This window comes from Ziziphus jujuba, chromosome 2 (assembly GCF_031755915.1).
Source record: "Ziziphus jujuba cultivar Dongzao chromosome 2, ASM3175591v1".
Lineage (NCBI taxonomy): Eukaryota > Viridiplantae > Streptophyta > Magnoliopsida > Rosales > Rhamnaceae > Ziziphus > Ziziphus jujuba.
Genome location: NC_083380.1, coordinates 16,924,858 through 16,951,519, shown reverse-complemented (window position 1 = coordinate 16,951,519; position 26,662 = coordinate 16,924,858). Strand labels below are relative to the sequence as shown.

The window sequence follows — 26,662 nt, the reverse complement described above, 5'->3', positions numbered from 1 at the left end:
ATTTAATATAAGGCAGGAAAATATATATATTTAACTACAAGTACATCATAGTTGCAAAAATAATATGAATACATATATCGACAATACAAGATGGATATGATAACAATGCTTGGACATGTGATGTAGTACCCAATAGCAGTAGCCTAAGAGAACAGTTGAAAACATATAAAATGTGAAACAAGCTTAGTAAGTAAATATCAATAAAAAGGAAAGCATATATATATACATATATACATGTATGTATCCAAAAATCCATTTCTCTCAGAGCCTTACTTACTCTCTTTTAAAGATTCTCCTATTTTGGAAAATACTTTCACAAATCCCATTGAGTATGTCTCCAAATATAAAAAATTTTGAAACTCACCAAAAGCCATCAAATTTCATAAAAAATTTTGAATGTCATGGTACATTGTTAAAATTTTTGGAGACATCTTAAAACACATAGAACATCTTTAAATCCATAGAGAATCTAATCTATAATCATATCAAGCTCATATATGGACATATAATCATGAATCTCATGTACATACACATAATCTATCAATCTCATATATATATATATATATATATATATACATATGATAAATCCATTTTACATATAAACATATAATTCATCAATCTCATAAAACCCGTTTGGCATACTATATACCTAATGCTAGTCTCATAGGATAGAGGTAGAAGGGGAAAATATCATCATGACCCTTTAGCATCCAAAAGGAATGGTGGCAGGATCCTCACATCATTCGTTGCATACATGTATCATGGCCACAATCAATATCCAACATATTCACTAGTATCATATGGTACACAACCTAGCCAAAACCAACATCATCATTCAACCATTATCCATCACATTAAATACTAATTCCTCCAAAATTTAACACAAGCACCTTTTTCTTATGGGTCCAAATTCGGCATTTTTCATATCTCAACAATTCTTTGAAATTGAGCTATGGTATTTTCTTCCATACATCACTAGGAGCTTAAATTAACTAACAATTTTTATCAAAAACACTCCATAGCTAACTAATTATCCAAAACTAAAACACCCTAACCCATAATTGGGTTTTCTTTTAAAACTCAACTAAAATCTACAAATTATCTATCAAAAGAAAGCTCAAGAGATGTAGGACACAAATTTACCTTCTATTCATACCAAAGATATCGATCGATTGCCAAAAAAATCAAAGAAAGTTTTTGGCTTTTCGGCTTAAGATTTGATACAATAGAGAGGTTTTTCGGCTTAAATAATATCAAAAATGGATTTAAAAAGTCGATAACTAGTGGAAAATACCTTCTTCTTTTTTTGTCAAAACTTACCGATTCTAGCGATCGAAAAAAGGGTCCCAATGCAACTTTTCGACTAGATCTCAACTAACTCTAGCCCTATTTGGTAAGATCTTGGTATCAATGTGTTCTTCACTTTACAAGCCTTCCAATAATACCAACAGTGAAGCATATGGAGGTTTATACCTTAAGATATGAAAGTTTAAATATAGTAAGTTAGAAAGTGAAACTGTGGAGGTAGAAAAGGAAAGAGAATGCAAAGACATATGAAAAGTGACTAAATTTCAAGCCAAAATTATTTAAATTCAAAGGCCTCCCACATAAATCTCAAAATTGATTGAAAAATTCCAAAATAGTTCGAGTTGGTTCAAGTTTCAAAGAAATATCCACAGTTATCCTCGAGGTGTCCAAGTTCCATATTTACAAAAATACCACTACATTGTTTTGGCCATTACTTTCAAACCATAGCTTCATTTTTTATGCACGACATATCCATGAACTTCACTAAGCTCTACGCAATGGTCCCAAGGTCAAAATAAAATTCTAAATCTAACAAAATGTCAACTTCATGCCCATCTTATGGGTCCCACTCAGTCAAACCGCTCAAAAACTCAAAATTTAGGTGTCTGCTTCAGAAAGGTCATTACACTATTTAGCATAGATTCTGCTTCAACTTAGCATACATTCTACTTCTACTTCTCCAAAAGTGCTTTCTAAGGAAGTCACTTTCCATTTGCTTTTGTTAGAAGTGCATGTCCCCAAGTTCTGTATTAATGAAAATGTCACTATAGTGTTTTAGCCATAACTTTTAAACTGTAGCTTTTTTACAACGTGCCACGCATCCCCAAACTTGTATTGATGAGCTCTATGCAATAGTATCAAAGTCAAAAGAACATTATAAACCTAACAAAAATTCAATATTTTATCCCTTTTAGAGGTCCCACTCCATCAAACTTGATCACACTGCTTAAAAAGATATACATACTAAATTGAAAAGGGAAAAAAACAATCCTTATATATATATGTACAGCGTATATGTATTCAAACTAAACATCTAAAGAACAAATATGTACGTATCACACCCTAAGACAAAAATATACAAATCTATGATTAAACATTCTAGCAATAACATGGCTTTAAGATACTTATAAGCAACAATGTTTTGAATGAATATTTTGTGTACAGTTTATATTCTGGCTTCCCAAAACCTATGTCAAATAGATCTAAGTCCACTCCACCTTGGGCCTTTTTAACTCTTCAAAAGCCTCTAATTGGCTTCCACATATATATCATGTGCATGGCTCTTATCTAGCCAATGTGCGATTTTTGTCAAACTACTTCAACAATTAAAAGTATGGTTCATGATTTATTTGATATTCCATCGGGTGTGTACAAGACAAATATCTTATATTGCCTACTTTAATTAGTAGAAATAAATCCAAGCATTTTCATGTCTTCAAAGATAAAATTTGGGTGAAAATAATGGGATGGAAAGAGAAATTGCTTTCAAGAGATGGAAAGGAAATTTTGATTAAATGTAGTCTGTACTAACATAATCCATGAATTGTTTTCAGTTACCAAACTGTTTAATTAAAGGTTTACATTGTTTAATGGCAAAATTTTAGTGGGGTAATTTGGGAGATAAAAGGGGAGTTTTTAGGAAAAGTTAGGATAAGCTATGTCCACCAAAAAGAATGGGGGGCATAGGTTTCTGTTCTCTTAAGGAGACTTATATAGAATCCTTTTTTGGCTTCTTAGGTTCTAAATGGATAATATTATTATCATTGCTCTTTAATGGAAGCTATTTGTGGTACTCACAATTCTCATCTATGGCAAAGCTTCGTTTGAGGATGTGAGGTTACGAAGAGGGTGTGTCTAAGGGAGTAATGGAAATTCTATCTGAGTTTATAGGGATCGTTGTATTAGTATTTCACACTCAACATGTGTACCATCTCCTTGGGCTTTAGATGATAATATTCGAGTTTTTGCTACTAGTGGTTGGGCGAAGAATATAATGCATAATAGTTTTACAATAGATGAGGTTGATGCTATATTAAGAATACCAATCGATGGTCATGGTCAAATGGACAATCTATGATGGCATTATTAAGCTTCAGGAATTTATTTAGTTCGATCTGATTATTGAATGGCAGGATCGATGGGGGTTGGAGTTGATATTTGTGGTCCAAGTGATTCACACTTACAATTTAGTGAAAGGCTATTTGGATATTGAAAATTCCTAATAAAGTTTGGATTTATCTTTGGAGAGCTTATGCAAAGGCTTTGCCTTAATGGAAAATTATTGACTAAGAAGTGTTTAATTTATTGAAGTGCGTGACCTATGTAAGCATGAAGAGGAAACTGTTGAACTTGCTTTATGGAGTTTCTTTAATGTAAGAGAAGTGTGAGATGAAATTGATTTTATGTCATAATACTCTGATTTGCAGTTTCCATCTTTCATTGAGTTATGTTGTGATGTGTTTCAAAATTTTCAAATTTTCATCAATAAAGGTTTGCGTTACTTTCTTCGGCTCTTTGGAATCAAAGAAATGCCTTTGCTCATAATAATGTGGTCAAATTAGATAAAATAATTTGCAAATTATATGTTACTAATCTACATATGGATTTTTTAGCAACTAAGTGATGATGTTAAGATAAAGCATGAAAATGTTCATTGGAAGCGACCATTACGAGGCAACTGATGATAAGTGTTGATGGTGGGGGTGGCAATATAGGTTTTGTGGTTTGTGATAGCAATAGTTCTAGGTGTGCTTGCTAAGCCTTTTCTGCAATTGTATACTCATTTACCTATAAAGTTGTTGTTGGCCATTAAGAAGGCTCTAATATTTTACAATGAAGCATGATTTTTTGAAAGAGAAATAGTTAGTGATTGTAAGAAAGCAGTGCATCTTATTTGTAACAACTCATCTCTATTGGTAAACCTATCACTCTTTATCGATATTGTTCTCAATTTAGCCACCATACTTGGTTATAGGGTTTTTTTTGTTCAGACCTTCCCAAGATGACACCCATAATTGGATTACCCTTACATGAGGACACTTAACTTTGGAGTCTTTTCGAACCCTGAAGCTAACTGCTCATTAAAGACCTCGGTGTTATGAGAGTGACTATCATTACATTTGAACCATCCTTTATTCCACATTTGAAAAATGTAGAATGAGACATCAAGCAACTTGCTAGTGCCCCGTATCCACACATACTTGTCATCACAATCCCCCCCCCCCCCTTTAGCCCAACATCCTTTCTAGCACACTTCTAGCCAGGTATAGACTCTAATACCATTTGTAACATCTTGCCTCCACTGGCAGACCTATCACTCTCCGTCAATATTATCCTTAATTTGGTCATGGCACTCAGTATGGGTTTTTTTTATTTAGAGTCACCACATTTGGTATAGGACTTTTTTGTTTAAAGTTTTCCAATAGGTCATCCATTATTGGATTACCTCACCTGAAAGCGCTTAACTTCGAAATTCTTTCAAACTCTAAAATTAATTTATCTTAAAAGGTTTCATCATTATAAAAGTGACTATTATTATATTTGAACCATCATTTATTTCACATATGGGCGATGTAGAATTGGACATCAAGTAGCCTATCAATACCCCTCATCCATCCACACTGGTTGTCATATCATTCACGATCCAAGATCTTTTTTAGGTTCTAATTGTTTTCTATTAGAAGATATGAAATATGTCTTAGCTTCTAATAGTCAGTTTATATGTTCGCTTGCACCAAGAGAAGCAAATAAGGCAGCTCATATCTAAGCATGTCATTCTTTATCTCTGTCTTCTTCTTATATAGCATGGATGGAGGATGAACTTGAGGTTTTGATTATTTCTCTTAAGAAAGATGCTTGTAACATTGTTATTCTTAATGAGAAGTATCAAGTTTTGCTTTCAAAAATATATATATATAAATTTAGTAAAATACTAAAATTTTTAATGAACAAAATGAATCTTATACGGATTAATATAAGCTGCAAATGCATTTTTAAATTTCAGTGATTGAAACAATAATCAGAGAATGGTAAGGAAGAGCTTCATAGTTTTCCATCACGACCATAAGAAAACTTTGAAGTTATTTTTTTTTTTTTTTTTTTAACAATGGTGACAAATAACTAGCATTTATCTTGTTATTATACTAAGACTAGCCTTTCACGGGACTACCTCATCTAGAGATGTTGCCTCGAGCTGGAGATCATGCAAAAGCGCTTTTAAAAAAAACTTATTAAATATTCTGATATACCACTTCAGACCCTTGAATTTTATAATCACTGTGCAAGATTGGATAACCCAAACTATAAGGACTTGTTAATTATGTGCTTTCTAAAATGAACCTTTTTTTTTTTTTTGTTAATTTTATTTTAGCATATGTATTTTTTCCAAATTGTACAATAGATTTTCGAACTTAAAATATTCCATATTGGGCTCTTAATTTACAATTTGTTCCACATTAGTCTAATCTCAAATTTATAAGAAAAAAATTTTAAAATTAAGAAAATTGATTAGTTTTCTTACTAATCATTTAATCATTTTTTCTCATTTTATTTGTAAATGGAGAAAACTAGTCATTTTTTTCTCAATTTTTAAATTTTATGTTAGTCGATTTGAAAATCAAATTGAGAATTGAATTAATATTATATAAATTATAAATTGAGAGTCCATATGAAATATTTTAAATTTAAGGGTTCAATGTGCAATCTAGTCAAAAACACAAGATATTAAAGTGCAATTAATCCCTTTTTTATCATGTTATATATATGACACTCTTGGGTTTCAATAATTCACCCATTGTTTTTTTTTTTTTTTTTTTTGGGTCCTTGGTTAAGTATTCTTTTTATTTTGTTTACGAAAAAAAAAAAAAAAACTTAATAATGAAGAAGAAAATCCGACTTCACAGTTTGTTAATTATTGCAAGTAAGATTGAAATGGACAATGAATTAGGATTGATGCATGGCTGCCGAGAAATCCGATGCTACAAAGTTTGATGTTATCTTTTAAAAAAATCACAAGCCGCCAGAGACATCCCGTTCTATGTTTCCCATTGCCTTCAATGAATACTTCTTCAAGAAGGATATTAAACCACCATTCATACTTTTCTTTTCCTTTATCTTATTATATACATGTAATATAAAACACTACATATATCACGAATCTATAATGAATATAATTTACACCTTATGTTGAGCATTTATTAACATTATAATAGTTAAAAGCTGCTGCTTATCTACTTAGAGCTTTAGTTTTAAATCATTGACTAACGATGATATCCAACAACATATTACTCTATATATGTATATAATTAGTGAGTCTTTTATTAGGTCTTTTATCAAATCAATATAATAATTTTATTTTACAAAGTTATAAAATTAGACTTTTTAAATTTAATTTTATAAAACAGGTTTCCTTCAATTAAACAAACTTAAAAAATTCAACAGTTATAATTAAAAACCTTAGTATAATATCATGAGTTTGACATATAAAAGTCTTGTTGTACATGTGTATGTTTATGTTGAATTTTTAAGTTCATTCCCATTTATTTCTTTCACTTTCAGGGTGAAATAATCGAGAATTGTGTAATAGAACATGGAAGTTATTCATCATCCTATCTCGATGGAACTAGCAGAAAGTAAAATTGTTCAAACACCATATAGAAAAGTTAAGATTAGTAAATCAATTCACATTAGTTCCTTCATGTGTTAAGTTTTGACATTTTAAAATATGAAAACTGAAAACTAATAATTGAAAAAAAATTTTTTTTTTTTTTAGATTAGTTATTTCGAAGATATAATTTATTTTGTAAAAAAAAATGCATTTGATACTCCATATGCATCTCACATGGTATGACTATTAAATTTCCATTAGTCAAAGCCAACTGTAGTCTAATTTCCAATAAAAATTAAAAACGCAATGTAGTAAGTTTCAAATTGAGAATCTAAATTACATTATTCTCAAACTAGAAGGGTAACAAAATGCACCAACTAAATTATAAGCTTTATTAATTGCTTACTTCTTTGAGATACAGTTCAAATTTGTGTAAACTATTTTAGAGTTGACACTGGTGTAGAAAATGGTATAATAGTGTTGAGAATTTTTCCAACACCGTCTCTGACGTTATGTGGGCACACACCAATTAGATTGAAAGAAATTAGAGAAATGTATAGTAATTATGTGAGCAAAAATTTAAACATCATTCAAGATCAAAGAACCTTAATGTCGAAGATAGAAGATAAAAGCAGAATTGTAGGTTTTATTGGAGGTCTATTCAAATTGAAAGTGAGAGCATAATTAATAAAGGATAAACACCAATAAAAACCTATTGTTTCTCACCAACCATGTGCGATTAAGGCTAGTGACATCTCCCATCAGCTATTTTCCTTTGTGAAAGCTTCTCATCTTCATGCTTCTTATTATTCGAAGCTGAACATGTTGGGACAAACAGTAATATTCTATATAATGTTCTTAGCATAACCAGTTGAGAGGTGAGACAGTAAGCTTGTAGATATTCTTCAGCAGTGGATAGTTTTCATTTGTACATACCATAACATATTCTAGTAAACCTATAAATAGGTAAATATCTTTATTTAACCAAACCAGTAAATAACTAGTACATAAAAATATTATGGTAACTATCAAGTAACTAAAAGAGAAGCTAATTACCAAATAAAAAAGCTGAAATTGCCAAGAATAAAAATTAAAAAATTAAAAATTAACAGAGAAGCTAATACATGGTCAATTTATTCCCAAAAAAAAAAAAAAAAAAAAAAAAAAAAAAAGGGCTTACACACACATAATCAATTTAATATGGTTATGTACTTTAGTGGCCCAGCCAGTTACTTGAAATTCTGATTACTCTATTTCCTCATGTTAGCAGTGTATAATGATCAAAATAGGAATAATAAATAGACTACAATTTTAAGGATTTTTACCTGATTAGAGATTAAGGACTTTTGTCAGAAAAGAAGATACCTATTGATATTTTAATTTTCAAATAGGATAAAATTCATATCCAATTAAATATGAAAACACCATCTGATCAAAGCCAAAATATATATATATATATATATATATATATATATATATATATATTTCACCCAAAAAAAAAAAATATATATATATATATATATAGAGAGAGAGAGAGAGAGAGGAATAATGAATAGTTCTACACACGGTGAATATTCTAAATGGTAAATTTTGAATCGTAACAACTCTCAATTTAAAAATTGAAAATGTGTTTTAAAATAATATTATTAATAATTTTGTAATGGCATTTTTTTTTTTTGGGTAAATTTTGTAACGGCTTGTACATTCATGTAAAAAAGACCCTATATTTAAAAATAAATAAATAAAAAAAATAAAAAATAAAAAAAAAAAAGAACTTATATCTAATGATGATGTTGAAATTAAATATCCATTACCAAACCAACAATAATGCATAAAACACAAATTCAATTTAATGATGTGCATTTCGCCTTGCTGATTTTTAATTTGTCTTTCTTTTTAATCTTTGACATTTCTATCAAGTCTTTTATTAGATGATATAATACAAAATCACACATTAGGAGCACTAATTTTGCAGTTTATATTAATTTTGAAATTGTTAATAATATTATCACATTATTTATACCATCAATGGATAAATAAATTAAATTACACATCCAATAATACTCTTAGCAACAAATTATACTATGCAATAGGACAAATCAATAAAACCAAAACAAAAATTAACTAACCACAAATTTTCCATTTCGGAGACCAGTGGACCTGCATTAAAATATAGAGTGCTTTCTATTTGTCAATATTGTTTTGTTAAATTTGACTAAAAAAAAAAGATTATTCTCTTAAAACTTGGCATCTCCTTATTGGTTGGAAGCACTAAAACAGATACCGAGGTGGAGGACCAAAACTGTGGCTATTCATAATTGGGCCCACTGGCTCTTCCACTGTCCAGGCGCAATTTCCTAGAGGCTTCTTCAACTAAAAGTCTCTTTTTTTTTTTCTTTTTTTTTTTCCAATTGCACATAGAAACTAATAAACATTTTTTTCCCAAAACTCCCAGATTGGCTTTTTTGTGATCTTGAGCTTTCTGGGAAAGATTAATGAATAGTTTTCATTTTTAGATATAAAAATCATTTAGTAGGTTCTTGAAAACTATAAATAGGTAATACCTTTATTTAACGAAACAATTAAATAAACCAGCTAATAAAAAATGGTATGCTCAACTATCAATTAACTATTAAAAAAATCTGACACATGGTCAATTTAATATAGTTATATATTTTCCGGTAAATTTTAAAAGATGTGTATAGATATTGAAATTGATAATTAAAATATCTATAAAAATATAACCGCTGTTTGACAAAAAGAGTTATTACAGCTATGTTTGTCATCTACTTTTCCACGGTATTATTAGGTTTGTTGAATTGGACTCCATAATCTGACAATCAAACGTTACAGCTCGATATTTAAAAAATAAAATTCAAATTCAAAATTATTTTTAAAAAATTATTAATAATTTTTAATAATTTTGTACCGGCTTGAACACTCATGAAAACACATATCTATATATCATATTTAAAATGATTCATACAAGTACTACTTAGATTTTACATTTCCAATATTCTTACATCCATTACCAAACCAACAATAAAGCAGATATTACCAACAAAGAAAGAGGGCCAAAAAACAAAACAAATCCAATAATGATGCATAAACACAAATGAAATCTCACATCTAAAAATGTACCTTTCATCCTGATTTTTAATTTATTTTTTTTAATCCCTGTCATTTCTATCAATTTTGACTGAAGTAATACAAAATCACATATTAGAAGCATTATTTTTGCAGTTGATATTAATTTTGAAATTCTTAATAAAATTATCACATTATTTATACAATCAACAGATAAAATAAATCAAATTACACACCTAGTAAATACCCTCAGTAACAAATTATATTTTGCAAAAGGAGAAAATAATAAACCAAAACAAAAATTATCTAACCCACAAATTTTCCATTTTGGGGACCAGTGGAACAGCTTTTTAGTAACAACATCTGCAGAGCATTAAAATATGGAATGCTTTTTATTTGTCAATATTATTATGTTAAATTTGACTTTAAAAAAAGTTGTTATACTAAAACTTGGTATCTCCGCATCGATTGGGAGCACCACATCAGATACTGAGGTGGAGGACCAAATTCCGTCGGTATTCATAACTGGGCCCACTTGGCTCTTCCTCTGTCCAGGTGTAACTTCTCGGAGGCTTCTTCAATTTTCACTTTTTTTTTTTTTTTTTTTTTTCAATTCCATGCAAAAGATGATAAACAATGTTGGTTTGTTTTGACTAAAACAGCGTACAGCGACCCAGAGGTACGGAGTCCACCATGTCTAGATGAGAAAAATATTAGTAACTCCCAGTTTCATCTCTCCTTCCTCTGAAACTCTCTGTTTCTCTCCCAGATTGGCTTCTTTTTTTTTTTCACTTTTTGTGGATCTTGAGCTTTCTGGGAGAGATTAATGGAGTCTGATGACTCACCACAGCTTAAAGGATTTGTCATAATTACTCTTCCACCACCAGACAACCCCTCTTTGGGCAAAACCATCACTGCTTTCACCATCTCTGACTCTCCTCCAGAACCCCACCAAAGCCCTCCTCAAGAACAAACCCACCATAACCATCAGAATCATGTTCCATTGCAATCCCCACCTAACCCACAGCTTCAATTTCCATTCACAAGGTTCAAACTTTTTCTGGGTAACCAAAGAAAGCTTTTTCTCTTTCTGGGTATTTCACTTTTTGCTCTTGCTTTTTGTACTTTTGTGTTTCCAAAGGCTGTGGAAGAGTTTGAGAGGTCCAATGATGATGAAGGAATCAAATCCTTTGTGTTGCCTTTGTTTCCCAAATTGGGTATTCGTGGTCAAAACGATGCGGAGCTTAAACTTGGTAGGTTTGTGGATTTTGATAAGGAAAATCTTGCGGCTCCGATTGGTGATGTGATCAGAAACCAGAAGATCAACAAATTGGTCTCTTCAATGAACAGCGTTGACTCGTCAACCATTTTGCCTGTGAGGGGAAATGTTTATCCAGATGGGTAAGAAAGCATTCTGCAATTTCTCTGTTCAAATTTTCTTCTTCTTCTTTCTGTTTTCTTTATTTATTTATTTATTTATTATTATTTTTTTCCATTTTGAACTACTATCATCATGGTAGTTGTCAATGTTTCAACATCTAAATATGGTAATCCTTCAGAAATCAAAATATTGATCTTTTCCAGATATGGTTAGTTGCTAGATATGGTTTTTGCTTGATTCGATAAAACACAGTTTCAAGGTTGATTTAATGAGAATTCACTAGGCTTTTGCTTTTGGTGCAGCGTTATAGCTAGCTGTGTTTTTTTCTTTGATGGCAGTTAAAGCTAGATTTATAATACCAATGTCTTACTGCTTTTCATCTAAAAGCCTCTTTTAGTAGTCCTTTTGTTTTTCTTTGTGTCTGTATATGTTTGTAGGAAGCATCTTTCTGTGTTACTGCTTTTAAGTCAAAGCCTCTTCCTCTCTTGTATGTGCATGTTGCAATGAAATGTTTATGTGGGATAGGATTAAATTTCGACTTCTCTGCGTCAACTTCTGAGGAATTTAAATATATATACCTCTTGTTACGCTTCAATTAGGATGAAACGATGTTGTTTGGCCTAAGTTTTTATGTTTTCTATTCTTCTAGAGTATTTCTCATCCTCTATATAAGACTATGTACTTTCCTTCATAAAGCTAGGGCTTTATGTCTCTGCATATTAGCTAATTTATTGTTTATTTAAGGGTCCAAGTTAATAGTGTACTGCAAAATACCTATAGACGGAAAATGTTTTTGTTTCTTTTGCTCCAAGCCATGCGTCTGCTTACTAATTTGTTCCTTTCTTATAGTTTGTATTATACTTACATTCTTGTCGGGAATCCTCGAAGACCATATTATCTAGACATGGATACTGGGAGTGACTTAGCATGGATCCAGTGTGATGCTCCATGTACCAGTTGTGCCAAGGTAATGCAAATTTAATTCTTTTGTTTGTAATAAGGTTGTTGCTCTGATATGGAATTTAGAACTAACTACTCTTGTGTTATGGTTTTATGCATATTCCTTAAATTTTCTCGTGCTCTGTGCCTAATTGATTGCTGGACATGTTAAAAGAGTTGCTGTTCCGCCTATCTAGTCTCCTATTTTATGTCATCTGAATAAATGAGTTTACGATAATGCTTCTTACTCTGTTGTTTTGGCTATCCCCTTTTTGATGCACCATTCTAAGTAGTGTGTGCCATATTTCAGTCAGTCATTACATGTGGTAAAGTACAAGTGTTCGTTGGTTTTTAACTACTCAGGTATGAGCCTTTAGATGTCTTGTACTTATTAAGATTTATGTTAGTTCATAGAAAACGTATATATAAGTGAAAACCCAACCCCACCGTGCACTGGTTATTGCTCATCATTTTTACCAATTGAAAAAGATGCCTTGCAAGCTCAGTCACCATTCTCTATGGGTGTAATCCTCTAGTTATTTACTAGCATATTTGGAGCCTAAATGACAGGGTAAAAGAGCTAGAGAAACATAGAAGTTAGAAAAGGTAAAATAGACTTTCTCATAGGGAGTATGCCATAATATAAATAAGCCATCCGCTAATCTGATAAAATCTGGACCTTTTATCACTTCAAGATAGAAAATATATTTTCTCTAATAGATTTAATTCATTTAGGGAGCGAATCCTTTATACAAGCCAACAAGAGGAAATATATTGCCTTCTAAAGACTCATTATGCACGGAGATCCAGAGAAATCAGAAGGCTGGAAATTGTGAGACATGTCAGTGTGACTATGAGATTCAATATGCAGACCATAGCTCCTCCATCGGGGTTCTTGCTAAAGATGAACTTCATTTAAAGAATGCAAATGGATCGTTAACCAATATGGATATCGTTTTTGGGTATCATTTTTCTCCATACCCCAATTTCTGGACTGTTAGAATTTTGTTTTTATGGGTGTACTTAATTTGTGAACTTTTTTTCTCATTAGGTGTGCATATGATCAGCAAGGCATACTTTTGAATACTCTCTCAAAGACAGATGGAATCCTTGGTTTAAGCAGAGCTAAAGTTAGCTTACCTTCACAGTTGGCAAGCAAGGGGATCATTAACAACGTTATAGGTCATTGCCTTACTGCCGATGCAGATGGTGGTGGATATATGTTCTTAGGTGATGATTATGTACCTCAAAAAGGCATGTCATGGGCTCCAATGCTTAATATCCCTTCCAAGTGAGTATGCATTTTATTTTAACTTTTTTTATATATATTATTACAAAGTAATAATATTTCTTGAGTTTTTTTCTTATACCATATACACATAAGGAATTTGTGTGATAAGAAATCACTTTTTTAATGGTTTGTTGTAGAGGACACAATCCATAGAGAATATAAATTCTAATTCTCCAATAAAAAATTTTCCATAAACCAGCTGCAGAAATCATATTTTACATTTCTCTCCAAATCCAATAAAATCATAGCCCCCAATAATTTTTACTGTGCTTGTAGCAATCATTTTCTCTGAGTTAAGAAATGCTTAATTCTCATGTTCTATGAAATAGAAGAAAGATAGCAAATTGGTGAGTTAGATGCTGGTTCCACTGTGAATTTGCGGCCAACAGTTATTCTTTTTGTAGTTTGGTACTGCACATACCAAACTTCTTTGGAGTTGGAAGGGTTAAGGGAAAAATTGTGATTCTTTGTCAGCTTGGAGCCCCCTCTCTTGTTCTTTCTTAAAAAAAATTATTCATTCAAATTTTATTATCTAAAATGTCTGTCTTATTCTGCTGTCTAATTTAGCTTTGCAGTTGATTTCCTCCTTGTTTCTGTTCAGAGATTTTTATCATACTGAGATAGTAAGGATTAGTTATGGAAGCAGTCCACTCAATCTAGGAGCATGGGGCAGTGGAGTGAGGCGGATTGTATTTGACAGTGGTAGTTCTTATACATACTTCACAAAGGAAGCATACTCCGACCTGGTTGAATCTGTAAGTATCTTGACACATGTCCATATTAAATGATTATGAATCTCTTGTGATACAATCCCTGATCCGGTGATCATGTTATATTATCGATGCAGCTTAAAGAAGTTTCTGGGCCTGTGTTAGTCCAAGATGTATCAGATCCAACATTGCCCATTTGTTGGCGAGCTAGAGTGCCACTCAGGTATGACAACTATATGCAAACTCTATTGTCTTAGCTGCAGTGAGTATTGTTGTTGTTATTATTATTATTATTATTATTATTATTATTATGATAGTGTTCTAGTCTCGCTCTCTGCAATGATTATGAAAAATGAAAGGAACTTATATTCTTTTTTTCCTCCTTTTTTTTTTTTTTTTTTTTTTCCCCTCCTAGCTTATTCCACCAATATGATTGTAACCAAATACCATCAGCTTTCATCGTTATAATTCAAAATTTTTTCCATATAGTTGGTGGAACATGCCAGTTAATCATAACTTCATTTGTGCTGTTGGTAGCACATGCCCATTAAAAGGGATGTGCATAACTTAATCATAGTTTTGATTTATTTTTCCTTTTAGAAGAAACACCAAGAGAAAAATAATCTATAACTTACGCCAATTACACCCTTGTTAAACAGAGAAAAAAAAAATATATATATATATATATATATGTTTTTGTTGAAACTGGACTAAGTTCTAAATTGTATCTAATTAATATTGTGGAAATTGGATACTAAACCCCTATTTATTGACCACAACAGCAGCGAATATATATTTAACACTATCTGTTTCTCTCTCAGATGTCATAAAGCATCAATTGATTAATTCCGTAGTAAACCTATGGTGTTTAATGTCTTCTCTTATCTTTCACAATTATGATTTCATCATTTTTTGTTCTCGATTGACATAAGCTGGTCTGGTTATTAAATATACATGTTTATAGTGATCTCTCATCTTCAGAAGTCATTTTTACTGGACCATTGGTTACCATAAGTGCCTTGTTTAACCAAACATACTTAGAATATTTTGTTTTCGGCAGGAAACATTATACTAAAATAGAAAAAATGGCATAGATACTTTTGAGAAATGGCTAAATATTGAAAGTATCATGGTGGATTCGATTTTAAGTGTTTTGAGTGGTCAAAGAGTCCAAAAGCTGTTTCTTGATGCCGTCTCTTAAGACATTTAGCAACAAGATTATCTTACCAATTGCTGATGATATAAAGTTGCTTTGCAACAAAGATAAGCATGTATGACATAAACCAAACAGTAGCTTCAGTAATTTTTCGCCTTGACATTGGTTTTTCACTTCCTCAGTCATGAGGGTATCTCCATTCTAAAAAGCTGCATATGCACGCAGATCTGTTACTGAGGTTAAACAATTGTTCAAGACTCTTACTCTTCAGTTTGCGAGCAAATGGTGGACTGTTTCCCCAAAGATTAGAATTCCGCCAGAGGGCTACTTGATCATCAGTGTAAGAATTTCTTCTTGCCATAATCTGGGTTCTCTTTTAAATATAACTAAGTCATTATCTCATAAAGAATAATCTTCTGCAGAGCAAAGGCAATGTGTGCTTGGGTATCCTAGATGGAAGCAAAGTTCATGATGGATCCACAATCATACTAGGAGGTATGTTTGCATCCAAAAGTACAATAAAGAAAAACTTAATTTCTTTTTGAAACATTAGGTTATCTAATCGTGATGAGTTCTTGACATGCCAAGACCAAATTTTCTATGCTATATTGAACCATAATGAAATATACCATCAACCAACATTTTTATCAAACCAAAAAGAGTTGGAAGAAATGATTTGATCCTCTTTTTTAATTTCTCTAACCAAGAGGTCCGTAAATTGGGATCCTGATGCATAATAGATAGAAGTGGTCCAATCTCCAATGGGAGCAAGAATTTAAAGGAACATTTCATTTCTGAGCAGAATATATTAAAAGCTTGCATGTTTTTTGTAGTTCCCACCCAATAAGAATCTTTATATTTCTTCTCTAAAATTTCTATCATGAGGTTAATTTGGTTTTTTCCCAATCTTCTTCCATTCTTCTTGTGTGGTTCAGTAATGAGTATGATGATTTTTGCAGACATTTCACTGCGTGGGCATATGGTGGTATATGATAATGTGAACCAGAAGATTGGATGGGCCAAGTCAGATTGTGTGAACCCAATAAGATTTAAAAGCCCTCCATCCTTTCAGTGATGGATGGGTATTTCGGTTTGACATCAAATCCCATATAGACGTAAATGTTACTTCTCTGTGTATAACCACTCTTACTTTTGAGCTTCTCTGGGTCTCTGAAACTCCATGCTATTTTGTAGTGTGTAAATATTATTATATATAAATATATAATTGCATCAGTAAAAGAATAAATGAAAATTAGTTTTGTATATTCTACCATGAGCCTCACTGCTCACCTCAAAATAAGAAAATGAGAATAGTGAAAACTTTAAACTAAATCAATTAATAATCATATGAGTTTGTCATTCCATTCGTAATAATTAAAATATATAAATATATTATTGTTATTTATCAACATTTCTGACCATTTAGTCACAAATGAAATCCCTTTTTTTTTTTTTTTCTTGATAAAATCACAAATGAAACCCACGTAGTAATTTTAAATGGAGTTAATTAGTCATTGTCATAACAAGTCATGAATTCCTCTAGTAATGATCATTATTGATGAGAATAGCAAAATCTAATTATAAATGGTAAGCAAAAACCTATGCAATAAAGGGTGCTACAATATTATAAACACTCCAGGATTTGAAAAGAAACACTTTCTCTGAGATACTAAAATGTATTAAAATCCTATTTGGCATAGCTTCTGAAAAGTCAGTAGCAAATTTTAAAAACTTAGCTAGTTTTAGGAGTGCTTGATTAATTTTCAGATTGTTCCAAACCTGCATAAGCACAAATTCACGCCAAAGCCAATTGGAAGTGACTTCCTCAAAAAGCAATAAGAAGAAACCATACCAAGCAGAATCTAAATTGTTCTATATAAAAACTCCTTTCTAATATTTGCATATTTCTGTTCTTCAATTTTCTTTATTTTGAATACATCTGTTGTATATAGGTAGAGGAATAATATTTGATTATCACAGGTGAACCTTGATCGTATTGCTCTTAATGTGTGACTTCGACCATCTTCGTGTCTCAACTAATTATGTACTTGACAGGTCTTTCAATGCGAAAAGAAAGGGAGTGAAAAAAATTTTAAAAGATAAAATCTAGATTGAGATTGAAGCAAAAAAAAATTACTGATACATGGAAATAGACTCACAAAACATCAAAATACAGTTACAGACTGGCCAAGAAATCTGCACCTCAAGTAAGATATTACATACATCAGATTGCCAACAAACTTCACCAATTGGAAAGAAACAAAAAGATGTTAAATTTGAATATTCTACCAGCATCTACCTAGCTAGACATCATAACCTGATCACTAGATTGCAGTGCTTGGCTCGCAAAAAACCTCACATCGACGTCCGGATCCTCACTAAGTTCCGCCAAACAGGGCTTGATCGTCTTTTCCACCACCTAGTTCAATAAAATAATCAAATTCCATATTAAAACACAAATTTCAACAGTTTCTCTAAGATTCTTTTTTCATAAGGTACAACTGTTAAATGTTTGTCATTTCGAGTGACTAACATGCATCAAACATGATGTTGCAGAGATAATCTTCATAACAATGATCGGTTTTTCATTTAATGGGAAAGATTTTAAAAAAGAAACTTCAGCCAAAAGGGTATTCTTTCAAAATCATTTTATTTTATGAAGCAATTAAAATTTTTGTCTTCTGCATTTACCCCATATTCACATATCATGAATGAAAATATTTATTTTCAGACTAGATGACAGCAAAGTATCAAATTCAATATTATAGTCCCATTCAAGCTTCATTATTGCAGTAATAGATATGCTTATGTTAAATAAACAAGGAATTATGTTACTTACGGACTGATCAACAATAGGAATAAGTGACTGCAAAACTTTAGCCACATTGAACTTGATGTTGGGTACCCTGATAAAAGCAACATTCAGCCCCATGCAAGTTAAACTCCACCAAAGTCCAAAGGCACAAACAAGATTGACAAATATATTTTTCTTACCTATCTTTTGATGCGGTAACGACTACAGGCAAAAGTTTGGAACAAGTTATTTCTGACCCCATAACAGGGGCAAGTAAAGAAACTGCATGTAGAACGGTCATCCGGTACAGATAGTGTGGGTTGTTAATCATGTCCAAAACCTGTCAAAGAACTCCATACATTAAAAGATTGCTTCAAGAAGGCATGGCCAAAGAATTTCATACGAGGTATAACATAGCAGAATTGTTTATCAGAAGAATTATTCCTAAAACTTGTGGCTTCAATTACTGCATTTATTATAACAAAATCATTAAATTGTTTAAAGACAGGAAAATTCAATTCTTGGACAACAAAATATCCGTATGAAGTAGAGATAAATCTATGCTGGAATGTGAAAGCTAACCAAGGTCATATCTTCAAGTACAAGCATGCTGGTTAAAAACAGTAAGAATGTAAAGGGAAATTGAATCTAGTTTTCCCTGCTCTATTAGCTACAAAACAAAATGTATACAACCATGCAATTTCAATGGCCAATTACTCCAACCAAAAAGAAAAATGGCAATAAATAAGTCCGATGTAACCTAAAAGGAAAACACCAAATAACTTGCTTTCAATATATATGAAATATATTAAGCATTTTAACTGAGTTCTATGTACATTATGGGCTTCTGCATCAGACATTCCTTATGGATATGCTTATGCAACAGGGATACTTGGCACAAATACAACACTAATTGCCAGCTATTACCAACTCTAGCTAAAGGTACCACATCAAAAACCATGTTAAAAACCAAAACAGTTTCAGAATTCTTCGCTAGACCATAAGTTACCATGTCGTAACAAGGAATCAATTTTTAACAATATTTAGGCAGACAAACCTGTGGGATTATGTGCTGCATTGCCCACTCAGGGCCAAATTCTTCTGCAAGGCGCTTCACATTATTAGCAGCTGCATCACGTATTGAGTAAACCTACAATTGTAACCAATGTTATTAGCAATATGGATTCAATTTAAGAGGTTAAACACTCACTACTGCATGATTATGCTTATTATTGCTAGGTTCCACTAGTCAAAAATAAATCAAACACCAATAACATTTTAACAGCCAACAAGCAATATAATTAATTTAACTTCAAAGAGGTAAACAAGAAATACAAGCCACGAAAACATGCCTAAACCACAAGCATGAAGCAACAAACTAATGAATAAAGTCTCTTCTCGAAAGCATATGATAACAAGCAATACTCCTTTAGATTCCTTTCTTTTCTTCTGTTTTTATTTCCCTCTCTTCTTCATTAAAGCCTCTGAAAAAGTGAAGTTTAAATGCTATGTGAAACAAAAGATATTAAAGGGAACCCATTAAACCATGAAGGAGTAGATGCACTTTGAATTAGTTGTTTTTTTCTTTTTTTCCTTATAGCTCTAAACATAATATTACATGGATACAAAAAGTATCAGGAGTATCCAGCTCAATACTAAAAAAACACATTTGGACATCCATCAAAATTTAGAGGTTCCATTAAAGAAAGTCTCCGAGAAGCATCGCCCTTTTTCCTATCTAATCAATTGTCAAGATAATTTATTACTCCCCAGGACACCAATTAGACCTAAATACTTTTGTTTCGTCACAAAATTACAGTCCTCTCTCACCTTGATCTCAGTGATTACGTATCAGGTAGGTCATAGTATTTTGCTAAACATGACTTTTATAATATTGTTATTCATTACAATTATATATTTATTCTCCACCAATCAAAAGCATGATGGTGAAATAACATAGAAGAGGCCACTAATCAACAATGGTAAAAGTATAAAAACAAGCACTAGTGTGGCCAATTTGACATATCATAACTTAATAATCTTCAGTTTCACAAACCTTATCTTTTAACCACTGCATGCAAAGGGCACCAAGCTTATCATCAAAAAACCGCACACCCAACTGACTTGCCAATAGAGGTATATACTCTATAATTGCAAGCCGAACCCTCCAGTGCCTATCCTCTGCAAGTTCGACAATCGCTGGTAATAGAGACTGGGACAGCAGGTCAATTCCGATCACCTGCATCAAGCAACATCAACAGGAACAATAAGTTCAACACCAAACACAAGTTAATATCAGTGATGCGAAAGTTTAAAAAATCTTTCAACAACAGCTACAGTAGAAACAGCAATCAGTCAATCAAGAAGATTAGAGTAATTTTATAGACTGTTGATCAAACACCAATAAAGCTTCCGCAAGTGACTAAGTCAAGGATTAACTCTCATGGTACACATTTTGATCCCATTTATCCTTCCAATGTGACTACCATGCAGAACAAAACTTATTCAAAGCAATATCAAAGGTTGTCCATATGGAAGATAAATCTTTTTTAAAGGGATTCCAATGAGCATAAATTTATAATTTTTTTACCATCTTGAATGCAAAATCAACCTCATATCAAGTTATTAAATGAAATACCTAACAAGCACGTGATGCATAAATTCTATAAAAATAAACAGAATCAATGATTCTAACCATATTAAGTAATTTATTAAGGGCTTGTTTTCCTTATTTAGAGTTAACCAATCAAGAATAAGAATCACGTATCAAAAATCATGTAGCCCAATCACAATGTTGGGAAAGTGTAGACGAGTATAGAGAGACATGATGATATCGCAAGCATTAATCTATTGGAAAAACAAATGAATACAAATTTAAAAACTTCTTAAAACCTGGTTGACTTGATCGAGCTTGCTGATAATATTCAACCGCACATCAGGAAACTCATCCTTCAGCAGAGAAAGAAAAATAGGCAGTAGTTGCTCTATGGTTGCATCCTGCAATCCCAAAAGGAGGGCACATTACACGCATCCAAAGAAAGAGATGGAGAGAAGACTTAATGTTGACATTGTATTAGATGGCTACAACAAACTCAACCAAAATCACCACTAGCATTGATGGCAATGATGCATATAAGAACATATGAAATCAACATATAAAGACAATATACAAGCTAAGAACTTCATTGAATTACATAGATATTTAGGGTTCAAGCAACGAGAAAGAACAAGAAAATGTACACCAAATCATCACTATAACTGATGTGAAAAATAGAGGACAATGCAACTTTAGTTCAACGACTCATAAAGATAATCCACCATGCCATCATATTGAATCTGTTAAATTATAATAGAGTTAATACTAAAACAATCGTATTGCCAAAGTCAAAGAATTCTATGCTCACAACATCCATGGAACTCTATGGCTTTGGAAACAAAACATATGCCTAGAAAAGTTTCTTACCTTTCCTAAAACAGGTGCCATGCCCATTATAACTGAAGCCAAAGCAGAACGACAATATTGGGATGAATCTGTTGATAATTCCTACAGCAGCCAAACTTAAATCAGTAAAATTTATACAGGCAAGGATTATAAAGAACCAAAATGAGTCTACTATAGAATGAAACAGGAACTATTTTCAAGAAAAGTTACACAAAGCACTTTATAAGAACTAATACCTTCACACATGGAAGGATATGCTGAATTGAAAGTTCTGGACTCAAAATTCGGCAGAACTTCGTCACTTTCCCAGCAGCAGCTATTCGGACCTCAGCCTCATTATCACGAAGCAGCCGAACATATGCAGGCACCAGTTCTGACCTATGATAAAAATAATGTAAGAGATATCAATATCAGTATTCCTCAACAGGATTTTCAAGATTAGGCAAGAGGATATATACAAGTAAGCAAATCTCTACATATATAAGAAGTTGAAAAATCAACCAAATAAAACAACATTTAAAAAGACCAAGCCAAACTATAAAGGTGATTACCTAGTAGGCTCTGGACCAACAGCTTCACAAAGCTCGTATATTTGATTTGCAGCCATGTAACGAACACGCCATGACTTGTCCTGGTCACAGAAGAAATTATATTTCAAGTGTTATAGCTGTTCAATATTGAGAAACACAATATTTAGGAACTCATGAGAAAAATTGACAAACATTAACAGAAATTGTGCATGAAATACACAATTAAAATTTTTTAACCAAGAAAAGGAAAACAAACCATACCACTTTTTACACCACTCGACTTAGGTGAGGTCCTAAGGACAATGACAACTCTAAGCATCTCAATTTTAACATCCATTTCAATTCCATGGGATGCACAACCATAGATGCAGATTCATCTCAATTTCCCAATCCCTCTTGATGAATGAAACCCTAAGCACTAGTCAAAGAATCTAAACCAAAACAAAACAACGAAGACATTTGAGGGGGAAGGAAAAGAATTAACTTCTAAGTCTATGCCCCAGAAGTATCCATGACTATAATTACAAAGAAAAAGGTGAAAGAAAGATCCCGAGATCATTTTTAAAAAGGAACTGTCTTCTCCAAAAAATGTCAAAATGGTTTACGCATTAATGTTGTAATTTCTTAACAAAATAGGCAAGACTAAGATCCACATCTTCTAAAACTCTTGTTAATTTTGAAAAGAGAATTAAACATGCCCTAGAATTTTGAAGTGAGTAACATTATCTCATCAGCTTGTCAAAATTATAGCCTCAAGGAACTACCTTTTATACTGCACAATGATCCTATCCAGAAGCTTAAATTGCATCACATCAATTTAACAAATAACAATGCACATCGGCCAAGCAAAGATGCATTTATATTTGCCAATTGACATCTTTAACGGTAAAAGACAGGCATGACTTCAGCATATTAAATACATGTTATACCTGTGAAAAATTAACTATGACAGGGAGAATGTGAGCCACACAATCATGGGGTTCCAACAACTTCCCAAGAGCCGCACAACCCTCAACAGCTAATAAGCGGACAGAATCCTGATCTGAAATGAAGGGTATTCTAAAGAAAATTACTTCTAAAATGACCATATTTGAGATGATAACTGAATATAATGAGATGAATAAAATTTAAATATCATCAACTTAATAGGACTGATCTGTATCTATAAAATAGAATTATTATCCAAATGTTGTAGAAAGCCTTAACTCAATAAAGGACGCACAAAATCTTTTTAAACTTCACATATATCTCCATACCAGAAAGCATTAACTAATTAACAGGTAGCTAAGAGGAAATAAGAAACAAAATAACAATATTTGATTTTGGTTTTACTTGTGACTATGAGCCGGATGAGGCCCTGGCACAGTTTGACATCATCTAACCATTATATTATTGGGGATAAAAACTTGTTTGTTCACTGGAGAAGAAAAACATTCTTTCTTGGTTTCAGCAGCTCTGATGAATACCTTTTCACTCAAACACCCCAGTTCAATATGTGAAAAAAAAAAAAAATTCTGGCTCAAATTGTTGCAAGCATATGTAAAAATCAACCTATTTAGTGGAATCAAAGACATGTTGCTCCATGCCAAGGAGGCTTGGGTATATAGCAGATAAGGATTCAATAAGTCTGTTCTAGGTAAACGGATTAAACAACATGCTATGTTGCCATTCGAAGTAATCACTCAATAATTAACCACATGGAAACTGTTTAAAGATATTAATCGATATAAATCTATCAGTAATATAACTCGTAGAAGAATAAAACTCAACAGAAAACTACACACCATCCTGCGTCAGATCCTCAAATATTGACATGATGTCAGTTTTCAAATGGGTGGGTTCAACAGTAGCAGCAAATTTCCCCAGGTTAGTTGCAGCAGACCTTCTAACCATCGGCATGTCATCTTGGCACAGCTGACTGTATATTGTTCGTAGTTCAGCTTTTAATGTCTCCGGAGCGCTTGGGTAAGCAATATGAAACAAACCACATGAAGACACTCGAGCCGTAAACCACTCACCAGCAGCCAGTCTCTAAACGTTGGAGATTTTAATTTACAGAAGAATTAGATACTATCCTTCTAACCACATTGAGATATAAAATAATCATATGCAAAAAGGAAATATAAAATTATAAAACAATCATAGAAATCTGATTCTCAATTATTGTTTTTGAACAATTATCTTATATTTGCTAGTTGGCATAGATAAACAAGAGCAATAAGTTCTACATCACTAGCTCTTTTCTCGGTTAAGATAATCATGTTAATCTAAGAGACAGAAAACCACACACTTTGCACATTGCTTAAAATTTTTCCAGCTACACAAAATCTTGAACATATTAAGGTTTATATCTAATGTTTCACCAAAAATTTCATTTTTTTTTTTTTTCTTTATAGTTCATTCAAGTATGTTACGGAAGAACATGAAAATTCCCAGCAAAACCCAAAAGCAAACATCAAAAAAGAATTCAATCATTCGATGATCCTGACCTTAACCAAAGGAATAAAGGACTCAACCAAGTCCTGCTCCCTCATCTGGGCCCCAATTCTACACAAAGACTCCACTGCTTTGTCCCTCACGCAAGTTTCCTCCACAGTGCATAGAGTTTCCAAAGGTGGAAGCAGAACATTGGCATGCTCTACACCTCCAACATAGGGGATAAAAACTCCCAATTCTTCGGCCATTGCAAGAAGAACTTCATCATCATCATCATTATTCTCACTAAGAAAAGGAATCAATTCCTTCCTGGTCCTCTCCTCCCCAAGAGCACGAGCAATTGTTGATAGTCGACGGATCGAGTTCAATCTAAGCTGAATATCTTCATTCTTGAGCTCATCAATTAAAATCGCAATTGGGTATAGAGGCTCATCCACCATAGCCATTTCTCTTCTTTTTTTCTTTTTTTCTTTTTTTCGCTAAAGCACAAAATAATCAATTCATGAAAAAATGAAACAAAAATAAATTTTCGGAAAAAAGGAAAAGAAAATATTTTTTTTCCAGAAGATTTTTGCTACGAGATCCGCAGCTAATTCAAACCAACCAAATCGGTTTCACAGCAGAAATTTAAACATTAAAAAAATAATAATTGGAAATTTGTGGAAAACCCAGAGATTGGATTAAGCTGAAAAACCCCCCAGAAATAAAAATTTTAAAAATAAAAATAAAACTAAAATTTGTCGCAGAGAAAGAGACAGAGAAAGGAGAAAAAAAAAAAAAAATTGTGGCACCTTGGGTCTAGTTTGTAGACGTCGATCTGGACGGTGGCAGCGACGGAAATGAAAGAGATTTTTCTAAGTGAGAGCGTGAGGAACAGAGAGATCTGCTAAGTTTCCCTCAGAATCTGGGATCTTTTCCTTTTTCTTTTTTTAATTTCTTTTTTCTTTTGAGTTTTTTAGACCAATCGCTATGGAAACCGGAATTTCAAATCCTACAGCCGCCCCGAGAATTTTAGGCTTTTGTTTGGCAAGGATGTGGGAATCTTTTATAAAAATTGGACCATGTTTTAGTGAGAATTTGAAATTGTATAGGAAATTTTTTTTTCCTTTTTTTTTTTTTAATAAATGTTTGGATGATTTTGAGAGGGGAAAAATTATGGATCGTGGTGACTAAATTTTTACATTATTGAAAAATATTGTAGAAAATAAACTTTTCAAAACAAATGTTATTATAAAATCATCTTAAAAACTAGTTTTGTGTATTTTGTTAATTAATAATATTATCCTTTACTTTTAATATACAAGATAATTAAATATTTGTAAGTCTTATATATTCTCTAATATAATTCAAATATTTGAAAAATAATTTTTATGAAACTAATTATTCGCTTGGAATTAATTTTTTTTTTTTTAATTTTGATATTTCCTGGGCAAAGATTTAGCTGTTTAATAAAAGCATAATGAGCTTATTGTTTAAGAAGTTTGATGATTATAAAATAGCTTTTAGACTTTGTTTCTGTTTGGTAGGATTTTTTTTTTTAATTTACAAACTCTACTTGAAACTCAAAATTTTTTTTATAAAAAAATACAAATATTTAGTAAAAATTAATAAATACTTATTAATTAAAAAATGAGCTTTTTTCGAGCTTCTCTAAAAAAGTTATATTTTTTTTTATATTATATAGAAATTTAATAAGCATTTAATACAGCTTAATAAGCTTTAATGTAATTTTTTTATTTACAACCAAATACTTATTAGATTTGTAATAAAAGTTATTTCTCAAAAGGATCTATTATACAAAATTCTACATAATAAAACTCTACTTTCATCAGCTATACCAAATGGACCATTTGTTTAGTATTTGTTTTGTAGAGCTTTTTTTAAGCCAAAAGTGCTACTTAAAGATCAAAAGCTTTTTTGTTAAAAAATAAATATGTTTGCCAAAAGTTAACAAGTATTTGTTGATCAAAAAATAGCTTTTTT

At 31.9% G+C, this 26,662-nt stretch overlaps 2 protein-coding genes across 2 annotated transcripts; one reads left to right on the top strand and one right to left on the bottom strand.

The window, feature by feature from the left end:
- The first annotated feature begins 10,629 nt into the window (after positions 1–10,629).
- LOC107418841 (aspartyl protease APCB1) lies at positions 10,630–16,742 on the top strand. Its single transcript, XM_016027525.3, has 9 exons — positions 10,630–11,401; positions 12,231–12,348; positions 13,056–13,282; positions 13,372–13,611; positions 14,213–14,366; positions 14,459–14,544; positions 15,703–15,817; positions 15,900–15,972; positions 16,437–16,742. Exons 1-9 carry the CDS (start codon positions 10,827–10,829, stop codon positions 16,550–16,552), a joined length of 1,704 nt encoding a protein of 567 aa, XP_015883011.3. The 5' UTR covers positions 10,630–10,826; the 3' UTR covers positions 16,553–16,742.
- An 825-nt stretch (positions 16,743–17,567) lies between these two features.
- Positions 17,568–25,722, bottom strand: LOC107418839 (serine/threonine-protein phosphatase 2A 65 kDa regulatory subunit A beta isoform). The gene is made up of 13 exons (XM_016027523.4): positions 25,471–25,722; positions 24,733–25,158; positions 24,028–24,274; positions 23,173–23,285; positions 22,265–22,344; positions 21,950–22,091; positions 21,735–21,815; positions 21,164–21,268; positions 20,328–20,510; positions 19,329–19,421; positions 18,472–18,611; positions 18,317–18,383; positions 17,568–17,896 (listed from the first exon to the last, which is right to left on the bottom strand). The coding sequence occupies exons 2-13, from the start codon at positions 25,123–25,125 to the stop codon at positions 17,777–17,779; spliced, it is 1,764 nt and encodes a 587-aa protein (XP_015883009.2). The 5' UTR covers positions 25,126–25,158; positions 25,471–25,722; the 3' UTR covers positions 17,568–17,776.
- Positions 25,723–26,662: the final 940 nt, after the last annotated feature.